This window comes from Mustela putorius, unplaced genomic scaffold (genome assembly GCF_011764305.1).
Source record: "Mustela putorius furo isolate JIRA1106 unplaced genomic scaffold, ASM1176430v1.1 tig00000827_pilon_pilon_pilon, whole genome shotgun sequence".
In the NCBI taxonomy this organism is placed as follows: Eukaryota; Metazoa; Chordata; class Mammalia; order Carnivora; family Mustelidae; genus Mustela; species Mustela putorius.
Genome location: NW_025421489.1, coordinates 8,749,692 through 8,772,593, shown reverse-complemented (window position 1 = coordinate 8,772,593; position 22,902 = coordinate 8,749,692). Strand labels below are relative to the sequence as shown.

At 38.1% G+C, this 22,902-nt stretch overlaps 1 protein-coding gene across 1 annotated transcript in view; it reads left to right on the top strand.

The window, feature by feature from the left end:
* The window catches only part of MRC1 (mannose receptor C-type 1), a 100,852-nt gene that overhangs the window by 7,026 nt on the left and 70,924 nt on the right, over positions 1–22,902 (top strand). The window contains exons 2-5 of the mRNA XM_045085022.1: positions 5,258–5,659; positions 8,933–9,106; positions 13,421–13,585; positions 21,821–21,934. Of these exons, the coding sequence (XP_044940957.1) occupies positions 5,258–5,659; positions 8,933–9,106; positions 13,421–13,585; positions 21,821–21,934 (855 nt within the window). The remainder of the gene's footprint in view (positions 1–5,257; positions 5,660–8,932; positions 9,107–13,420; positions 13,586–21,820; positions 21,935–22,902) is intronic.

Genomic DNA, 22,902 nt, shown 5'->3' with positions numbered 1-22,902 from the left:
AGTTGTCTTTGGTTTGTCCTTACAATGTCACCTGCACAGTGCCTGGTACATATTTATCAAAAAATTAATATGAGGGACCCCTGGGTGGCTCAGTCGGTTGAGTATCTGCCTTTGTCTCAGGTCATGATCCCAGGGTCCCGAGAGCAGGCTCCATGTCAGGCTCCCTGCTCAGCAGGGAGTCTTCTTCCTCTCCCTCTGCCTGTTGCTCCCTCTGCTTGTGCTCTCTCTCACTCTTGTTTCTCTGTGTGTCACATAAATAAATAAAATCTTCAAAAAAATAAGAAAAATTAATTTGAGATGAGGGAGATAAAGTTAAAGATGAAAGATGGGTCTCTTCAGTTCTGTAAATATATACATATATATATATATTTTAAAGATTTTACTTATTTATTTATTTGACACAGAGAGATCACAAGTAGGCAGAGAGGCAGGCAGAGAGAGAAGGGGAAGCAGGCTCCTTGTAGAGCAGAGAGCCGGATGCGGGGCTCAATCCCGGGACCCTGGGATCATGACCTGAGCTGAAGGCAGAGGCTTTAACCCACTGAGCCACCCAGGTGCCCCCAATTCTGTAAATATATATCTGATGTGTATTTTAAAAGCAGAAAGAAAAACACACATTAAATCCCATAATTGAGATGGCAGAGAAAGGAATATAACAATTCTACTGTCCTCATTTGTTAACTTTGTGCTGTTTCTCTTATAATTACATAACTAGTATAGACAGAGAACAGGACGTTTATATGTATAAAACATTGGTATGGTTAATGGTGGCAAAAAACATACCACAATGTGTCTTTTGGTCAAGACCTTGACTCCATTGAGAGGAAGAAATCAGAGCAACTGTACAGAGACCAGTGATACAAGGAAAACTCCATGTTGATTAGTGGGGGAGAAGAATAATGGATTACTGTGGAATCATAGAGTGATAATGTTGCATTTCCTTATATTGTCTAGCAAAGACAATATCAAACTTGCCCTGCTCCCTAATGTCAAAGATAAATAAAGGAAACCAGAATAGATAAGGTTGAATTGAAATAGAAACTTTTCATTTCCAAGTACTCCTTGTATAAACAATTTATGAATTGTTCTTTGGTAAAAATAAACTTTCAGGGGAAGAAGTAACATGAAATATACCCATCACCATTCATCAGTTATTAAATAAACTAATGTATCTGGGTTATTAGTCAAGATGTTTCAGATTAAACTTATGTTCCTTCATTCATTCAACTAATATTTGTGGACAGAATATTTTGCTCCAAAAAGAGATGATACAGTCCTGAATCAGAAAGATTAAGTCTTTCTACTTGTGGGATTTACATCCCAGTAAAAGGACATGAACAAAACATAACTAAATGATTTTTTATAAAGAGTATATTTTAAGATGATTAAGAACATTATATAGAAAAAGAGCAAAATTTGGATCATCTGCTCACTAAGGACTTGACACTTGAGCTGGGACCTTAGAGTATCCAAGAAGAGGGAACTTGAACTATGAAGTTTCTCAAGTGGAAATGAAGGGTTTGAGGAACAGAAAGGCCTTGTGGCTGGAAGGTGGTGGGTGAGAGCAGGGACAGGATCATGTCCTCTCTAGGGAGCTAGGATGTGGAGGTTGATGTTTTTCTCTTGTGTACAAAAGCACACTCTTAAAGGATTTAAAGTTTTGGGAAAATACAATTAAAAACAAAATCTCTTCCAAACTTAGAAAACCCTCATCAAGGTAGAAGAAAAAGAAAAAAAAATATGGTGGAATAAGCACTCAACTAGAATGGGATGCATATCACAGGTAATCTGCTAAAACAAAGAAATCGGACTCTTCTACATCATTAAGTGAAAACAACCCATTACATTTGGGAGGTACTACAATTTGGAGTCAGGTGGCAAATTAGGCCCATCTCACCCAGAAAGCTGGGAGTTCAAGGGCTATCTTTTTTGATGCTTGCATTTCAAAGAGAAGATGACCAGAGTGAGACTAATCCTGGCTTGGTCTAGTGTGTTGGCCATAGTGAAAGAGAGAAAATAATGGATTAGAATATATATATTTGCCAGGGTTTTCCAGAAAAATAGAAACAATAGGGTATGTGAGTGTGTTTATATGTGTGTGTATCCCTATACCTATCTATCATCTATCTATCTATCTATCCATCTATTGGTCATCTTCTGTCTCTCTTTCTGGAGATACTGAAGGAATTGGATCCTGCAGTTGTGAAGGCTGGCAAGTCCAAAATCTACAGGGGTAGACTGGCAGGCTGGAAACTCAAGAAAGAATTGATATTGTAGCTCAAGTCCAAAGGCAATCTGGAGGTAGAGTTTTGTCTTCTTCAGGGACCTCTGTCTGTTATCTCTAAAGACCTTCAACTGACTGGATGAGGCCCACCCACAGTACAGAGGATACTGTACTTAAATTTAACTGATTCAAATGTTAATTTTATCAAATAAACAAACGAACAATTTAACTGATTCAAATGTTAATTTTATCAAATAAACAAACGAACAGACAAACCCTCACAGCAACATCCAGACTGCTGTTTAACCAAATTCTGGGTACTATGACCTAGCCATGCTGACACATAAAATTGTCACAGTATATTTTTGGGTAGAGCCAGTAGATTTCTGCTTTTGTTCTAGAAAGTGAAGGTGAGCTGGGTATCCAGGATATCCTAGGTTTTGGGCTTATGGATATGAGTAGACAATGTCACCATTAATGAAAAACAGAAGACTGGATGTTTGCCATGATATTTAGAGAAAAATTAAGATGGAACTACAGATGAAAATTAAGTACATGAAATGAAAGTCAAATAAGTATAGAAATCTCCAAAGGACGAACACTATTTATGCATGAAAACTTTCAAGCACCTTACCTTAAATGGCTGGTGACCAACTGGTTGTATGACTAAATTTGGATGATGAACAAATGTTGGCTGTTCAGTGATACTGACGTATGATACAGAAGATATTACTGTTGATGAGATGTTACTAAGCTAAACTATCTAAAAAGTGGAAGATAAGTCTCAATAGGAAAACAATTGGCAGAATTGAAAACAAATTAAATGTAAAGGGCCACATAGTTGAGTTTACAGATCAATATAACAAAATTTTCAGACTTCATTACCATTTTAGATTAGAAGAGCCTAGATGTACATTTATGTGAGGTAAATGATCATAGCAATTTTTTTTAAACTTTTTGTTTTTCTATCTCCTGTTTTATTATGAACAAGACAGCATATTATTAGTATTTTTATTTTATTGCCAATGCAGAAAGTTACTCATCTTGTCACACGAGGACATGAGCAGCAACAAGATGAGATCAAGTCTGGGAAGGAGTTCAGCTAGATGGGAGGGGCTCCGGCGGGACAGCGCATGCTCAGTTGACAGATGTCACCTCCAGAGACGCCAACAGAAGCAGGTGTTATGAGTTGAGACTCTATTGAGTCCCAATTCCAAGAAATCAAACCAAGAGCAATGAGAACCCCATTCCGAGGAAGCCCAGCTAAATTTCAAAGTGGCACCAAATTAGGAAACCAGATAGGTTAGAGGCAGGAGGTCTCTAACAAGTGTGGGACAAGAGCAAATGCAGGAGCAGGGCAGGGAAAACTAATCTTTGAAGGCACGGATCTTCGTAAGCCCTAAATTAATGGTCCAAGAACTGATCTCAGAACGTAATGGTGCTAACCTGACAGGGGTGTTGAGGACAGTAAGTAGAATACGGCTTGTGAAAATGTTTTGTAAATGGTGAAGGACTCTGCTTGTGGTACTTTTATGACTTTGTTACATTTCACGGGGATGCTTTGATTTAAAATAATGAGCTAATGACTCAGACCCTCAAATATCTGAAATTCTACCAGCTCATTTTGAAAGAACACTTGTGTAGCAGGAATTCAGTAAATCTTTAGAAGTCATATTTGATATTTATGTCAGAAAATGAAAAGTCAGTTCTTTTCATTTGTCTATTCTTAAAAAAATAAACAAAAAGGAAAAACCTTTACATGAATTCTGTTTCAAGGGGAAAAATATGTTTACCAGGTCCTTTTCTTTTTTCTTTTTCTTCTTTCTTTCTTTCTTTCTTTCTCTCTCTTCCTCCCTCCCTTCCTCCCTTTCTTTCTTTCTTTTGGCAAGAGGAAATTCAGTTTCGCCAGCTAGCAGCTACATACTCTAAGTGTAAGTCATCTACACATATTTATTTAAATTACCAGCCCCAAATTATAAGTATAAAGCAACACTATTATTTGTAGTTATTGTCCAAAATATTACCACAAATGAAATAAAAACATATTTAATCTTTACTGTGAACTTGACAAATTACTACACTTATAAGTACATTTTTATATCTTTTGGTTAAACAAAGTCTAGCATGAGTATGCCAATAAAATGAAAGTCAAAATTATATAAAAGATACTAACTTACAGATCTCGATGCTACACTATTAAGTTATCTACTGTTGCAAGAGAAAACAGAACAAAACAAAACACTTCTCTAGCAGGGCTCTCCAGAAAGCATTAGTTCAAAGATTTGCAGAACATAAGGGTAAAAGTTCCTAAAATAAAACTATCTTTTAAGTTACAAAAAACCTCACCAATATTATAATTAGAATAATTATGTATGAGCTTCCTCTATCTCAAAGAGAGTAGGAATGAATCAGATTTCAAAACTCTATTCCAGGGTACACATATATCTAATTCTACAGCTTACTGTATTCATATCTAAATTTTCTTTTTTTTTTTTTTAAGATTTTATTTATTTATTTGCCAGAGAAAGAGCAAGAGAGCGTGAGAGTACAAGCAGGGGGAGCAGCAGGCAGAGGGAGAAGCAGGCTCCCCACTGAGCAGGGAGCCCAACATGGGGCTCCATCCCAGGACCCTGGGATCATGACCTGAGCTGAAGGCAGACGCTTAACCATTGAGCCACCCAGGCGTCCCTTATATCCAAATTTTCTTTACTCAGATGGTTATTATTTCTTTCTCTGTTCTCGACTTTTTATGTTTACTACACTACAATTTGTGTGCATTTAAGGCAGGCCTTTAGTAATGCTCCCATAACAAACTAGGATGTCTTGAGGATTTCTGGCCAGTTGCTGGGGCCCCCTGGGAAGAGACCCCTCATCCCATGCTCTCTTTCCAGTCTCAAGGACATCCCCCCTTCTCCTGGGATCATACATAAGTTTTCTGGAAATGGAAACATTGGGAACTTTGACCTAAAATATTCTTTGTCACATGTATCCACTTACACATCTTTTCTTGTTCTTTTTTTCTTTTTTAAACAGACACTAGGCAATTTTTAATATATAATGAGGATCACAAGCGCTGTGTGGAAGCATTAAGTCCCAGTGCAGTGCAAACAGCGGTTTGCAACCAAGACAATGAAGCACAGAAATTCCGATGGGTGTCTGAATCCCGGCTTATGAGTGTTGCTTTTAAATTATGTTTGGGGGTACCATCAAAAACGGACTGGGTGGCTGTCACTCTGTATGCCTGTGACCCGAAGAGCGAACTTCAGAAATGGGAGTGCAAAAATGACACACTTTTGGGGATCAAGGGAGAAGATTTATTTTTTAACTATGGCAATAAACAAGAAAAGAATATTATGCTTTACAAGGGTTCCGGTTTATGGAGCAGATGGAAAATCTATGGGACAACAGATGATTTATGCTCTAGAGGTTATGAAGGTAAGAAGCACGGACTATCTTGACTTTCTGTCAAAATTTTCTCATCTTTCTTAGTTAGAACCTATTTCAAGAATGTAAGTATATTCTTGTTTAGTCTGTGCTAGAATTACTGATTGATTATGTTTGTGTTTTAAACTATTCTGTGTGCTATGAGAAAATGACAGTGAATAAATATAGTAAAAATTACTGAATGATACTTTAGCTGTTTATAATTAATGGAATGACTGTGTGTGTGTGTGTGTGTGTGTGTGTGTGTTTAACTTCTGCTAAGGCTTTTTTTAAACTATGGATTATGATTTTAAAAAATGAATTTTCACTCTGGCCTTTGACCAAAAGCCTCCTCCTATTTGACATTATCTGGTTGTAGTGATAAATGAATTTAACCAGATGTCTCTTTTCCTTTGGTTTAAGCTATCCCTAGAGAAATGACCCATGGAAAATCATTCTTTCCCAAGTCAGACTGCCTGAAATGAAATCTTGACATTCCTTGATCTTTTAAGTTTCTCAACGTTTCTCTGTCACCTTATGGGTATTACAAGACTGTACTAATCAGAAGATTAGAAAGGCTAAGGAATTAGCCTGTAAATTAACATGCAACATAGTCCAGTATTTTAGAAAGTGGTAACACCTGTGGGCAGAAAATAATTTTATATGAATTTGGTTCCTTAAGCTGTTGAAGGTTAAATAAAACCAGAGTATTTAGTTTTCTCTTATCTTGGCCAAATTTCATTCTCTGGGGGCTTGAAAGAAACAACATAACAAAAATAAAACAGAACTGGAAGCCTTTTACAAAGCCTCTTTCTGTCAGATGACGTTATAACCACATTCCAGGTTTGGATACTTGGTTATTCGGAAGTCTTATCAAGAATGACCTCAGGTCAGAGAAAGAGATTACCTGTTTCCAAAATTACTGTGTTACTGAGGCTACAAAGATTGGTTGAACCCAGTTGTCATAGCTCATCAGAGCCTGGGAGTTCAGATCTTTGTAAGGCCACATTTGTCAGCTTTCCTTTTTCCTTCTTCATGAAGAGAAGGAAAAGTAGGCATTGAAGAAGAGAGAGAAGTAGAGTTCAGAAAGAGGCTATCCTGAGGCATTTCTTGATCATAATGAAGGTTTAGAAGTTATAGGGTAAGCAGCCTAAGTAGTATAACCTTACAGGGGAAACTTGATAGAAAACTTTAGCAGGACAAGAGTGAATCAAACTTGACTGAGTCAAATTCCACAGATAGGACAGTAGTCCTAATTGAGGGATTCCAAACAAAGAAGATTGCCATTAAGATGTTGGACTCCTTATTTTATTTAAAAATACATCACTGAAGTTACAGAGACCCCACTTCTAATCCCCACCATCCTTTGTGCTCTCCTGCTAATTTGAGAAGAATATGCTTAGGGTTAGGATGGTGGTTCTCAAACTACATGTTTAAGAATCACCAGGAAATCTTGTCAAAAGTGCAAATACCAAGGTTCCCAAGGACATGGGGGTAGAGGGGAAAAAGTCTAAAAATCTATTGCATTATTTCTATGAGCAACTGAGTGGTTGGAAGAAGACTGACCACATTTTGCCTGCTCCCCAAATCTCTCTCGGTACTTAAGATTTTTTCTGCTAGAAGGTCTAGCACTTCAGAGTGATCTTGGAATCTACTCATTGGAATACACCTTCGATCTGAAGACAACATAGAGAGGGTCTATGTAGAGTCTGTCTCTCTTAAGAAAACTTGAGGAAGATAGCTGGCTGGGGTCAGGGATTATTTTAGAATAATGAAATCAGAATTTCAGACTTAGAAGGATCTGAGTGTTGTCTGAGAATTTGGACCATAGAGGAAGAAAAATTGACTGCAGTTACATGACTTGTTAGTGAAGTGGTTGGAATAGAACTTGGTTCTTTAGGCCTCATCAGGACTTTGTTAACTAAGTCCGGTTACTCCTCAAAAGGCCATTTCTGACTGAGAACTCTAAACCAGCACTGAAAATCTCTTGGCTAATTTAATGAACAGTACAACTAGCCCTGAGGTGGTCTTAACAGATTTTCTTCACGTGAAGAAAATCACAGGAGACCTTGTGATTAAGAGTGGTGTAATTATATCTAAATCCAGGATGTTCCTTATACAATATATGATTTGGAAAACTGATCCTGTAATGTAGTGGGGCAAATGCTAGAGTTGCCTTTTGAAGTTCCTAACAATTAGCTAATTGGCGAAAAAGTAATTTTGTGGTCAATGAAAATAAACCTAGCTTGTCAGGAGGACCGGATAAGTACAGTGAGGAAAGGGAAAGGAAAGAGGGTAAGGAACTTCATGCGTGTTATGATTTTAATATATGTTAGGTGTGGTGATGTATGTTTTACACGGTTTATACTGTCTAAATTGGATTTTGAGATGTCTTTAGGGGACTTTTTAAAGTCATAGAATCTAAAACACTTAATTGAGAAAAGAGTGTTTTTATCCTGGACAAATTTTCTCTGTAGAAGGTTATTGTTTCCCCGGGGGGTGTCCCTACAGAGAGAGACACACTAAGTATTTTGGACAATGTGGCTATGGGGGATGGTGTGGTTTTGGTGGAGATTTGAGCTTCTCTAATCCTTTGGCTTCAGCCAAACTATAATCAATGATGATTTTTTATTTGTTTCAATTTTGTCTTTTAGGTAAACCCAGAGATTCCCATTTTCTCTGTCTGAATTCAGTTTTAAGAAAGACAAATATTGACTGTCAATGGTATCCAATGGTTTTGAGTGCTTTCTTTCCATGATGCGGATTAGAGAGTTACATCCAAATTCTGACCCTTTCTCATAGTCATTGTTGAGGGACTCTAGTAGAGGCTGGCTTGACAGGAAGTGGTAGGGGGGGCATTTAACTTTTGGCTGTGTGTTTGAGTTACACAGTTGTAATGCTATTTTTCCATCTAGAGGGTCATTCATTCTGTAATTCCAAGCAAGAGGAAGAATGGCCTCTTCCCTGTTTTGGGAGAAATGCAGAAGTCAAGACAGGTGTCAGTAGAACTTACTACTTTTGCCTCACATGAAGAAAAAGGAAAATCTGTCCTAAAAGACAGCAGATATGAGGTGGTACTAGACTTGTTCCTAACACAGGATGCTGTGTGTACTCAGCAAAAGATGGGTGAAGAGAGAGAAGGCAGAGAGAAATGAATTTCCTGTGTGGAAATATCCAATGTGGTCAGAGAAAGAAGACCCCATTCTTTCAGCATCCTTCTTATTGGAAAGCCATGGGTCAGAAGATTGACTGACATTGTAAGTGTGATCACTGTATCTCTTCTAGACATGTACACGCTGCTGGGCAATGCCAATGGGGCAACGTGTGCCTTTCCATTCAAGTTTGAAAACAAGTGGTATGCAGATTGCACAAGTGCTGGGCGATCGGACGGATGGCTCTGGTGTGGGACCACTGCAGACTATGATGCAGACAAGCTATTTGGATATTGTCCCTTGAAATGTAAGTAACGTTATCACCGAGAAAAGTTTGCCACATTTAGTACAGCACTGTGGCGATAGACCTTGTGTTTATTGAGACCATTTTCCCCCTCAAAGTTATTTCTCATTTATTGACTTGTCACACTCTACCACAACCCTGGGCAGATGTCATGGTCCCGCTTTATAATGAAGAAGGTGTCCGGCTGAAGCCCAGACACAGTTCTTCTGACCCTCAGCCCTACGCTGCATCATATGACCCCTTTATTTCTGCCAACTGCTTCTTCCCTTCAATGTTTTCTGCTACTATCTGTTATTTTCTAAGACTCTACGACAAATTATACTGTTTATGATACAATATATACTGAATATCCCCCCAGGGTTTACCTTTATTAAGCCATAGATCAAAAATAAAATTTAAGCAAGCTTATAGTTTGATGGAACAAAAAAGATATGAGGGGCTCCTGACTTTTTGCCCATATAATGAAAAGGACTTCTTTCCCTGAAAGTCATAGCAATGAATAGTAATGATTTTAAATTTAAGAACAGTATCATTTAATTTAATGTAGCTGTGAATCAACTGGAAGTGGATTATTTTTATCCTTGAAGGGACTTTTAAAATGAAAACCCATTACTGCAGTAATACAAAGTAAGTAGTTTTGCATGGTATTGATGGGAAAGCAGCCAGAACATAAGAATTCTCCTACGTTCCTTCCACACTCAAGAATCTGTAAAGAGGGGCGCCTGGGTGGCTTAGTTGGTTAAGCATCTGCCTTCGGTTCAGGTCATGATCCCAGTGTCTGGGGATCAAGCCCCAGGTCAGGCTCCCTGCTCAGTGGGGAGTCTGCTTCTCCTTCTGCCTGCCACTCCCCCTGTACAGGTTCTCACTCTCTCATTCTCTTTCTCTCTCAAATAAATAAAATCTTAAAAAAAAAAAAAAAAGAATCTGTAAAGAAACAGTGTAACAGGTTTGGGTGCAGTGGAAGAGATCATCAGCCTTGGGAGAAGGGGTTAGGACTCAAGAAGGAGGCAAGGGAGGGGTTCTTCTGCTTTCCCTGTTACCCTACATCATCAGCCTGTTGCCAGCTACCCCCTTCATTTTTCTACTCCCTAAAGTTCTTACTGTCTGCCCTCTTGCTCCTTCAGACTTTATGGATCACAGCAGCTCCCATTTTGTGCTATTACCCAGAACTTTCCCCTGCTGGCCTGCAGAGGGATGGGTGCTGGAGAAGAGTCTGGGTGACAATGTGGTCCGGGATGGTTGTCAGACCACGGGAATTGCAAGAGCATTGCTTACAACTGAATTGTGGGGACCCCACACCCACATACAGTCACATGATTCCAAGCTCTACTGTGAAATAATTCACAAAATGTTTTAGTGTTTTTTAAGTTAAATCCCGAAGTCTAAGAATCATGCTTATTTCTCTTTTGATCTATAATCCCACTTAAAATAAATTTGATTTTTCAGTGCCATATATTTATTATAACTCTGTCCTCTGTCCTTTGTGCAGTCCCTATGTTCTGGGTGAGAAGCTACAAAAAGAGGCTTTCCCATTAATAGTGACACTCCTCTCGTGTTCTTGGGTAAATTAATTGTACTTGCCTCTCCTATAACAACTCTTAGAGCTTTGATTCCTGGGAAACGTTTATAGATGTCTAACCTCATTTTAGATGGCTTTTTTTGTTGGAATCAAGCTATTTTCCCCCCTAAGATAAAGCAATACTTGTTTCCCAATGATTGAGGACTGTCTTTCACCTTTGCTTCGTAGAAAGGGTATTTTTGAATCTATTATCATGAAGTTTCTTGGGAGTGTGGATTTTGTGGGTCTAACTAGCATCTCACACTTAAGTGGTATTGATGAAGGAGTTGTTGGAGGTATGTACGATTTAATCTATCATTAAATGGAAGACAAATAGCTAGTCACTAATCACACACACACACACACACACACACACAGACTCACAAAAAAAAATCTCACAACCTTGGGATCAATGTGTGTTGGAGCTGTATCCTGAGTATTTTCTTGAATAATCTTTTAGTATTACTACTTCTAATTTATGTCTTCAAAGCCTATATATATTTTTTTATTTAATATATATCTTCATATTTTATATGTCTCTAAAGTCTACATATATGTATTACTTTTACATTTATCTATAAATATGAAAGTAAAATAACTGTAGGGAATCAAAAAATTGTTTGATTTCAATATACATTAAAAATTTAAAGCACATTTTATACATTTCATGCCTTTCTTAAAGGGCTTTGTGATTTCCCAATCTATTTCATTTTCCTTGCTCTGTGTTCCTTTCAAAAGAACATTTTAGGGGCACCTGGGTGGCTCAGTGGGTTAAAGCCTCTGCCTTCGGCTCAGGTTATGATCCCAGGGTCCCTGCTCAGCAGGGAGCCTGCTGCTTCCTTTTCTTTCTCTGCCTACTTTGATCTCTGTCTGTCAAATAAATAAATAAAATCTTAAAGGAAAAAAAAAGCACATTTTATTTCCTATTAGCCTTAAAGTAGCAGGTTTAATACGGGAAGATGAGGTATCAGTTATTGACCTAGTGACATTTTAATAAGTGCTCTTTGTGGTCCTTGCATTGTTTATTGTAATGTTTTCCTTCTGTTTAGACATTTATTTTAAAGTATCATGAGAACAGGAAAAGGAAAAAACCCTTTCTCTCAGTTCTCCATAGCTTGCAACTTTAGCTCTCCAAATCGGTTGTGCTGGTTTGCTGCAGGAATTGGAACAATCTGGGGAGGTGTAGGGTCAGCAAACCTCTACACTCATTAAGAAATGGATTTTAATTCCTTGATCTAAAGTGCAAAATATACTTTTTTTTAAATGAAGAGAAGAGTCAAATAGCATTTCCTTCTTGGGTCATGTGTATCCCCTCTCTTCCATTCCTGGGCAAGAAAATTATCCCCCCCCCCTTTTTTTTTTTGGTTTGTTTGTTTTGTGTCTCACATTTTCTACCATATTAGACCTCCAGATTTCTAAAAATATGTATTTTAAAACATCTCCATCTTCAAAAAGCCCTCAAATCAGTCTAATTTAAATGATCTCACTTATGTGGAGAAGAATCATTTTGGGTATGGAACTAGTAAGATCTCAGATTGTGATCACTGAAATTAAACATTACCAATTCAAATTTATTTTTATGTAATCATATAGTAATTTTATAATGAAAAGCTCTTAGAAATTTCTATGTTGTTGCCTGAATGGAATTTTGATTTTTCTTCCTCTTTGATGTGCCATGGAACCCCAAGTTTCATATCATAGTGTGTGTTTTTGTCTGAAAAAGGTCACTTCCTTGTCACATACAAAGATTCATGGCAGCATAGGCTATATGCTTATGGGAAACTGGCCAACTTCTTGGCAGGTTGAACATGTCTCAGAAAATTTGAGAAATTACATGATTATTTCTCTTCCTTATAAATAAGAAAAGAGATTATTACTCCCTAGACTTTTTAAGTATAATTTTATATTATTAAGAAGAGAAAAGAGACATTTTTATAATACTAAACACTCAGAAATACTTCATTTGTTGACTTATTTCCCAAACATCTTAGAAGTAACACACTGTAAATTATATTTATCCATTGACACTATTGGCCTTTTATAGGTACAACTAAGTTGAATCATAAACTAAGTTTATGATATTGGGAATCATAAAATAGCAAAGGTAAAAATAAGCTCAAAAATGATTTTTTACTATGAAAATAACAATCTAACAATCAGCGTCTACTAGGACGTGGGGATACACAGATTTAATACATCCTAGAGATGGGGATATGAGGCTTCAGAACTAAGGACAAACCAGTAGTGAGTGACCATGCCTGGGTGTAGGTCCAGTCATCCTGGTGGTGGAGTGCATGACTTGGCCTTCTAAAACCCATGCCTTCGGTCTAAAAAGACCTATCTAGAATGTGAAGGCAAAATATCTACTTGCTGAGAGAAGATTTATATCTTTTCTCTTTCCCCTATATTTTTTTCTAGATTAAGGAATTTGGATTAGCATCTCTATTCTTAGTATTTTCATTTGCCTCAGTTCCCAACTCAATTGATCCCAAACATCCCAACACAAAAATAGGAAGACAATGCCTCTCTTTCCTTTCATAGGCATTTGAAAAGAATGAGATGCAATCGATCTTTTGAAAACTCCCACTCCATCAGAGGAGTGAAGAAAATCTCATAGGCACTTCAAAAATAAGTCAAGGAAAAAAAGGAAAACAAATATGCTTCAGGCAAAAATGGTCCTAGACTCATTTAAGAAATGTTGTTACCTGAAAGTCTTTTCTATGCCTAATGCAGCCAATCGCATTTGACTTCTTTTATAGTTGAGGGCAGTGAAAGCTTATGGAATAAAGACCCGCTGACTGGCATTGCCTACCAGATAAACTCCAAATCTGCTTTAACTTGGCACCAGGCGAGGAGAAGCTGCCAACAACAGAATGCTGAACTCTTGAGTATCACGGAGATTCACGAGCAAACGTACTTGACAGGTAATGATGGGAAAAGAAAACAAAGTTGCAAGTAAGATCATGATGGTTGTATTTTGGTCCAGTTTGGCTTAGAAGAAGATGGCCCATGTAATTATAGACATCAGGATAAGTCCGTCCTGAGCAGGTGTGACAAAGGGTGGGGGTGGGGGAGGGGAGGGGACAAATATGCCCCTGGAGTGGTAAATAGGTTTTGTCTTAGGAGCCAGCTTTCTTCCATCGGCTGTGACGGCCTCAAGAACCCGTGTTAAGAAGGATTCTGAGACTTGATCCAGGCTCAGAATAGAAGATATTGCAAACAATAGGTTATGTTCTTAGACAGGGCAAGGGGACTGTGGTGGTCATGTATTCCAGGTCTAATCTGAAGCCAAAGATTTTGCATCAGCATCACAGACGTCAAAAGGAAAAAAGGAAAAGGCAGAGATGAGTTGAGAGCAGCTCGGAAACTCTGCCTCCTTTGGGCTTCCTCTCTCTCAAATTCGCAGGCTGTACGGGGTTTCACGTCTTATTGGTATTCTTTTCACGACGTGTTTGCTTTTGCAGCGTTTGTTCTCATATGATTGTAAAGATGGAAAGAATGAATGTTTGCTTGGTATGAAAGTATTCGTTGGAGCTTTGAGATCCACACTTGGGGATCAGAGAGATCAGGAGCAGAAAAGAGCAGGGAGACAAGGCATCCTCAGGCCCCTGTTCCAGAATCCCCTTCCTCCGGTTCACCTGGACACTACTGCCACAGATCTCTGATCTATGACTTACCGTGTTCAGAAACTCTTAGTGGCTTATTTCTTTTTTTTTTTAGATTTTTTTTTTAAATTTATTTGTCAGAGAGAGAGCGAACACAGGCAGACAGATTGGCAGGCAGAGGCAGAGGGAGAAGCAGACTCCCTGCCGAGCAAGGAGCCCGATGTGGGACTCAATCCCAGGACGCTGGGATCATGACCTGAGCCGAAGGCAGCTGCTTAACCAACTGAGCCACCCAGGCGTCCCGGCTTATTTCTTATCAAATAATTAAGAAAACACTTCTGCCTGGCGTTCAGAGGCTGTCATCTGTCCCCTGGCTCTGATTCCCCTTCATGCATGTTGCGGTCTTGACAGAAGAATTTGGGTTTCTCATCTTTCTCTAATACTTTCTCACTGCTACATCTTTTCCCATGCCATTCCATGTGCCAGGAATTCCCCAGATTTTATACAGCTGAAATGCAATCCTATCCATTTCTAGCTGCATTTCTCTTGTTTGCTGCTTTTATAATAGCTACATGCATTTATGTCCCCCTTCCACTAAGACTAGAGATGTATTCACTTATTTTTTGTTCATTCATTCAAATGGTGGCTGGTATCTGTGTGTGAGGTCTAGGTCCTATGGACAGAACGATGACCAAAGCCAGTCATGTCCTATCTACAAGGAGATTAAAGTTCAGTGGGGAAAACAAATAGAAACAAGAAAACACACAAATACGAATTTAAGTAAGTGCCATGAAGAAAGGAAACTGAAGGCTGTGTGGAGAATGGATTATAGGGGCAAGTGGCTGAAAATCAGGAATGTCTTATGAGTGTATATGCTCCCCAACCCCCAAGGAGACTCACACAGAACCTTCCAAGGAAGAGTCTCAAAGAATGTTTGCTGACTGGCAAATGATGGTGGAACACAATAAAAAGGATTATATAGAAACTCATCCTCATGTGTGGAGAGGTGGTCAGTTTATGGCAAGAAGATAAGTGCTGTGGTCCTTCAATGGGAAGGTGCCTATTCATCACCATTGAACTTTGTTAAGATGAAGATGCGTGGGCACAGACTCCAGAGAGGCTAGATTGGTGTATGGGACCCCCTTCCTGGGGCCCAGGAAGCTGCATATTGCTAACCTCCCAGGTGACTCTGGGACAAGTGGTTGAGGGACTCCCATGTTAGTGTCGGCTGCGTCAGCCATGCCTACGCATTCCAACTCACTAGCCCCCAGACAGCAGAGTGCAGGAGTAAAGAGTCAGCTCTGGAGCCCCACTGCCTGGGTCTCAGCTTTTTGACACTGTGAAGCTTCTAGGTCTCAGTGACTTCGTCTGTAAAGGGGAGAGTATGTGAGCCAATACGAGGGATAGAGCGTGTCCCCAGCTTGGACTCCTTTTCTCTTTCTGGATGATACTCTTCATTAACTGGACCATGTTTCTCCTTTTTATTTGAATTTGAATTTTTAATTACTTTTTTTTTTTTTAAATGTAACCAGAACATTTTATTGCCGTTGTTTTATTATTGCTATTGTTTTTTTTTTAATTACTTTTAATTGAATTTTCAGGTGTTTATTGCGTTCTTTTTTTTTTTTTTGAGAAAAGAGTAAACACACATTTATTTAGCACAACCTTGCGAAATGCATTTTTCTACTCTTCCTCTCTTCCTGAGGACTACAGCATGAACTGCTCCACTGTAATGAAATCTTTAACATTTACTTATTGTCTCCTCTGAGTAGAGGCAGCAGTTAGCCATTTTCTTTCCATTATTATTACCGAGACTGACAGGAGACGAGCCCTCTGACCTCATCGTGTATTCACACCCTCAGAGAAGGAATTATGCCTCAAGTCTGCTCAATTATTCTGTTTTGCGTCGATCTACGGGGCCGCTGGTATTGGGGCATAGTGTCAGCGTGATTAATATTTATAACCGTGTCTAAAAATCAGGATGGAAATCACAGAAAGAGATAATAAAACTGAATTCCTATAGATGATCAAGGAAGAGAAAAGATGACTCAAGGCTATGCAGGTGTTTTCTGGGCGTGCCGGCATGAGTGAGAGAAAGTTCTATGAAAGTTGAAGTGGTTTCTAAGTTAGTTACAGGAAGATGAATACCATAGGATTTCACCCAGATGTGGAGTCTAGGAAACAAAACAAATGAGCAAAGGGCAAAGAGAAAAGACAGAGAGAGAGAGAGAGAGAGGGAGAGACAAACCAAGAAACAAACTTGAACTATAGAGAACACCCTGCTGGTCACCAGAGGGAAGGAGAATGGGGGGTGGGGGGAAAATAGGTGATGGGGGTCAAGGAGGCCAAGTATGGTGACGAGCAGAGGGTAATGTATTAAAATTAGAACTTAAAAAAAAAAGTTGAAATGGTTTCAGTTGCCCTTTTTTTTTGTTTTTTAAAGGAATCTATTTGTGGGTTGTCTTATCTTGACTCTTTGCAAGTTTTCAAGTTGACTCTTCCAGACTTTCCACGTTTCTTGTTTCCTGGCTTTCTGGAAGCCACAGGAGAGAACCCAGGTTACTTCTTACCTACCCTCAGCAGCTGCCTAGAGGAATGGGGTGGTGTGGGCATTACAGCAGCTCCAGCTGGGGCTGCGGGAAATGCTTTCCTCATCAGCCAGTGTTATCACTGTGTCCCTCAAGAGCGCAAACAAGCCCTAAGAGATTCTGAGGCTGAGTTCACCTCAGATACTCATTTGAAACTTATCCAAGCCTCTGGAATTTTAGTCAGCAAATTTTAACTGAAATCTGGATGAGAGTGATTTCATTAACAAGATCTGCAGTATTTCCTGCTTTTCTTTAAGTAAAAAATATCATGCATTAGGGGGGAAAAAACCTACGGGGGAATTCATAAAGTGAAGCAGAGGTTTGGTTTTTGGAGGGAAAATATTCATGACTTTCAGGATTTATTGGGATGTAGTGAGGGAAGAATCTAGAAAATAATGGTGTGAGTAAAGGATTGTGATCTTCCTTCTTTGGGGAAATATGCCACTAAAATAAAAAAAAATACATGCCTATAAATAGTTATCTTTTTAAAATAAGATTTATTCTATGTGAGAATTGTGAGCAGTCTAAATATTCTTTTTTTATAAAAAGATGTAAACCATTTTTATGACTTGGTTCCATTTAGCTGTCATTTTTTGATCAGCTGCTGTGTATCAGACACTGGGCTTGCTTTCTTTCTTTCTTTCTTTCTTTCTTTCTCTCTTTCTTTTTTAAGATTTTATTTATTTATTTGACAGGGAGAGAGAGATCACAAGTAGGCAGAGAGGCAGGCAGAGAGAGTAGGGGAAGCAGGCTCCCCGCTGAGCAAAGAGCCCAATGCGGGTCTCAATCCCAGGACTCTGAGACCATGACCTGAACTGAAGGCAGAGGCTTAACCCACTGGGCCACCCAGGCACCCCTGGGCTTTATTTTTAAAGCTCACACCAACCTCCTAAATGAACACTATTTTCTTCACTTTACAGAAGAAATAACAGGGAGAAGCTACAAAGATGCCTAATGCCTCCTGTTCAGAAAATAGTAGTTAGATTGGAACTGAGCACTGTCTGACTTCCCAGGTCACATTCACAAACTAAGTGAGGATCTGGTGGTCCCCAAAGTACTAAAGAGAACCTTAATTTAGTTGTGAACCACTCCTTGTTCTGGTTAACTTAGTCTAAACCCACACTCTGATTCCCTGTTGTCTGCAGGGGTTAGTGTCTGCCCAGCGGCGACTTCTTACATCATTCATGGTCATTGCATCATCCTCACTTCTGTTTCTACCCCCAAAATGTTGGGAAGCTATTTAATCCTCAATTCTTAAATCAGAGGTATAACTACATCATGTGCAGGATTAGGATTTACAGAACTGAAATAAGATGTGGGAAGTGAAAGCTGGCTTGCTACTCTGATTGTTTTTGATGTTGGCTGGACAATGAATTGGACCACAATGCGGAAGAGATGAAAGCAAAGGGCAATGTTGGACCCAAGTTTATCTTCTGTTATAACTAGGTTTGAAAGTAGGTGCATAACTGTTTCAGACAATACAAGCAGAAAAAGCAAGAATTAAAAAGTTCATTGATATTTGTGTTATAATGCTAAAAATTGATATTTTGTGTTATAATGCTAAAAAAAAAAAAACAACTCTTGGTCTCTCTGTGACATTACAAAAGCACATTAAAGAAAGAAATTTGGGGGCACCTGGGTGGCTCAGTGGGTTAAGCCTCTGCCTTCGGCTCAGGTCATGATCTCAGGGTCCTGGGATCGAGCCCCACTTTGGGCTCTCTGCTCAGCGGGGAGCCTGCTTCCTTCTCTCTCTCTGCCTGCCTCTCTGCCTGCTTGTTATCCTCTCTCTCTCTCTGTCAAATAAATAAATAAAATAAAAAGAAAAAAAGAAAAAAAAGAAAGAAATTTGTGGACGATGCTCATTTGCTTTAAGTGAGGATATATTTAACACAAAACTTGAACTTTGTTTCTAATCATACTTTTTGCCAACCTCATTCAACATAGAGTAGTAGTTGTCGGAATAGTAATAATAATAATAGCTCATTTTTATTGGGCACAGATTATGTGTTAGGCCTTGGTTTAAGAAGTATTTATTAATTCAATTCTTCAAAATAAGTCTACAAGTACCTAGAGCAGAGGCGGGATGTCAGAGGACAGATAATTCCTTTAAGAAGCTATCTGCTTTGCTTTGTTATGCTAAACACAGTAATTTCAGCAGTCAGAAAAAATCTACTTTAATTCTTTCCATAGTCAGTGAGTTACTTATAGTTTTGAAAACTTATAAATATTTATTTTCTTAACGAATAAATTTTTTAAAATACAAGAGTATTTGATTTGGGGGAATAGCTATATTAAGCATTTGTGAAATGCTACTTTCAGCATCATTGTCTCTAGTATACCCTTCTCTACGTACAGAGATTATTAGTCAGGTGACTACAACTTTAAGTAATTTATGAAAAAAGTCGTTAAGTGTTCAATAGTATTTAATGGAGTAATTATTAACATAAAATGTAGTATCAGTGTGACCCTGATCCCAGAATGACATTTCTAAGGCACAGAGTAGTAGACAAGTATTTCCACTTGACACATCATAAGTTAACTATTACATAAATGAGATAGGACAGAACTTTTTAGTTGATTAATTTATCCTAAAGTGACTAAATAGTATAGTACTCAAATAGTTTTAATAACTATATGTAAAAAATAAAAGGTGACCATTGATAAGATAAATAATTATAAAGTTAATTTCATATGAATGCATTTTTATCACTTTAATATTATTTTAAATAAATGCAGTCATACTTGGTGATGCTCATCCCAGAGATTTAAGACTTTAGAAATACAAAGACTCACCCTTTTAGGTCGTCTCATCTCCTTGGTAGAGTTTACAATAAACATTTCTATTTTTTTAAGATTCCAACTTTGGAGAACCCAAAGCTGAGTCTTCACAGGTGTTACGAGTGAGTTCCGGCACAGACTTTTGTCTGGAGAGGAATGACACGTATCAGAATAGCTGTCTGGTTCATTGTTGTTTATTTAAAAGTGCTATGACATTTAAAGTTATCTAGAAAACATATTATAGTAATAACTCACAGGCAAAACGAATTTAAACTGGGATTGAATCTACTGGAGAAACCACGTTGAACCTGATCTGCTAATCCTCTGCCTCTCCCCATGTTTCTTAATCTCTCTGTCTTTAATTTCTTCCTCTGTAAAATGAAGAGATTTAAAGAAATCACACATAGGGTTTCCTTTTCAGTAAATAATTCCAGTATCGAATTCAGTTCGGTTTATGAAGCATCAACCTACCTAATCAATATCAACCTAATCAACATCCTCAAGTTAGTATTTGGACTGCACTTTGTTGAGTGCCTCGCTTCCAGATTCTGAATGTACTGAGTATAACATTCAGACCCCATGACCTCTAAGACCATCATCTGCCCTTTAACGGAAGTGGATGCCATAAATGTGAGATCTGATTATTTGGCACTGAGTGGCTGTGACCTCCATTCATTTGAATTGGTGACATGAATATATGCATATGTGAGCTAATGAGAAATTGGGGGAAGTGTTAGTGACTTTGAGATAGCTCAGTTGGTTACATGAGAACTGTAGAGTCTGGGCTTTGGTGTCACGAGACACCTATCATAGTTTGTGGGATTAAATGGACACATACAGTAGTCTGAATAGAGTAAGTGGTAATTCTCGCCATTGACAAGAATACCAACTTAAGTTTGGTATTTTACTTCAGACAAAGGATAGTTTTGCTTTTTATGCACCCCCCCCTTTTTTATTATGTTCAACTTGCCAGTATATAGTACATCATTAGTTTTTGATGTAGTGTTCAACGATTCCTACAACATCCAGTGCTCATCACCACATGTGCCCTCCTGAATACCCATCACTGTTACCCCATCCCTCCCCCCCTTCCTTCTGTAACCCTCAGTTTGGTTCCTGGAGTCCAGAGTCTATCATGGTTTGTCTCCCTATCTGATTCCTTCCCATTCACTTTTTCCCTCCCCCTCTGTGGTCCTCTTTAATCAACTAAAAACAAGTAGAGAGAACAGAGAATCTGTTTTTTAAAAGTATAGGTAGGTAACAAATCAGAGTGTTTGACACCACAGGGCACATGTCCATGTGGCTTGTTTTTTTATTCTACATCAACCTCCACCAAACCACCCCCCACAACCGCACAGAGTTTGAAATATTGTAATTATGACTTATGAAGTGCCTAAACAAAGTATTGTTTATGTTAGCCAAAGAATTTCACTTAGACTTTAAGTAAAATATTAATAAAAAGAAAAATTGATTTTTAAAAAATGTGAGATAAAAGTCGTAGACTAAGTTCTGGAAGGTTAGGTAATAACTTATGAGAATGAGAGATTGAAATGTTTATTAAACATTTTATGATAGGAAACTTGGAAATTTTTTTATAATAAATCTTATTTGTATTGTAGGAGCACCTGGGTGGCTCAGTTGGTTAAATGTCTGACTGTTTCTGCTCAGGTCTTGGTCTCAGAGTCGTGAGTTGGAGCCCATGTAGGGCTCTGGGCTCATCAAGGAGTCTGCTTGTTCCTCCTGCTGTTCATTTGTGGACTCTCAAACAAATTAACAAAATCTTTTAAAAAATCTTATTTGTACTCTAAAATCAAGTAAAATTATTTTTTGTTGATAGAGTCTTATCCAAATTAAAAGCACACTCCTACTATCCGATAAGAGTATTCCAAGATGATAGGGTCTAAGCCTGGTCATATCTGGATTAGAAGCTTAGCAAGAATCTTATTGGAGCTCACTAAGAATCTTACTTGGGCTTTCTTTGTTTCTCTGTTTCTTTATCTGCCAATGGAGGTCGTAGTTGTACTTACCTTAGGAGAATCCAAGGAGAAATGTTAGGCATTGTTTTTTTTTATTACTTCTCTCTAATACATTTTGATCCAAGCACTTAATTCTGAATTCAATTCCATTGTGTTTTCCAAATGTCAGTTTTGTTTTTTGTTTGTTGTTTGGTTTTGCTTTTGTTCCATAGGATTAACCAGTTCCTTGACCTCAGGACTCTGGATTGGACTTAACAGTCTGAGTTTCAACACTGGATGGCAGTGGAGCAGTGGCAGTCCATTCCGGTATTTGAACTGGTTACCAGGTAGGGTCTAGCTTGTCTGTGGATAAATACACGAAGATTTAATTTATCTGGATACCATAGTGATCTTCATCATCTCACATGGAGAGCTCAAAAAAAGAATTGTGAGACTTTACCAAATATAGTCTATTTCTCACATTCCTTTGAAATCTGCCAACTAGATTTGCATGTCATAAAACCATAAAGTTATACCTGCTTCCCGGGTTAGAGATTTGTCTGGCAGAGTTATGACACAAATCAATACAGGACTCTGTTAAAGTACACATTCTTTAAATATCCTTGATTTGCTAGTTGTTATATTCAAAATCAAATTTTCAAATTCTACAATGTTCCAGTTGAAAGTGCTTATATATGAAATTTATACTTATGAGATGTATGTATATATATACTATATAATGCTATATAGTATATTCAAAGATTGTATATGTATTTATTTACATTTACACACACACATACTGTGAACTTAAGTGAATATTAATTATTTAGGGCTGGACAATTTCTCATTGTCTGGAGCCCTGAGATTTTTATGATTTTTCTGTCATTGTTATAAGGAGCTTAACATCATTTTCTTCTGTGGTTAATCTAATAGAGTTGGATTAAAATGGCATTTCAGACATCGATGATAATATTCCATGCTAGCATAATAATTCATTAGCACTTTTGTGCTTGAGGTGCTCTATGGAGTGTGATTCAGAACTCCCCATCCCCACATCCAATCCCACCCCATACTAATGTTGGTTTATTAGCAAAGAATATAATAATTAATGATTACTAATGTCTGCATGGTGTGGGAAAGGATGGGTCACATTTCATTTACTAATTCTGCTATGAGAAAATACTGATGTAGTGTTTCTTCATATGGTCTTTCTTAAAAGCCACTGAATGGTTTTTGCATTGGGCTTAGGAAACTAAACTCTCTTCTATGTTACTAATTTAAAGAAAATGAAATGTATTTAAATGAAATGAAAACT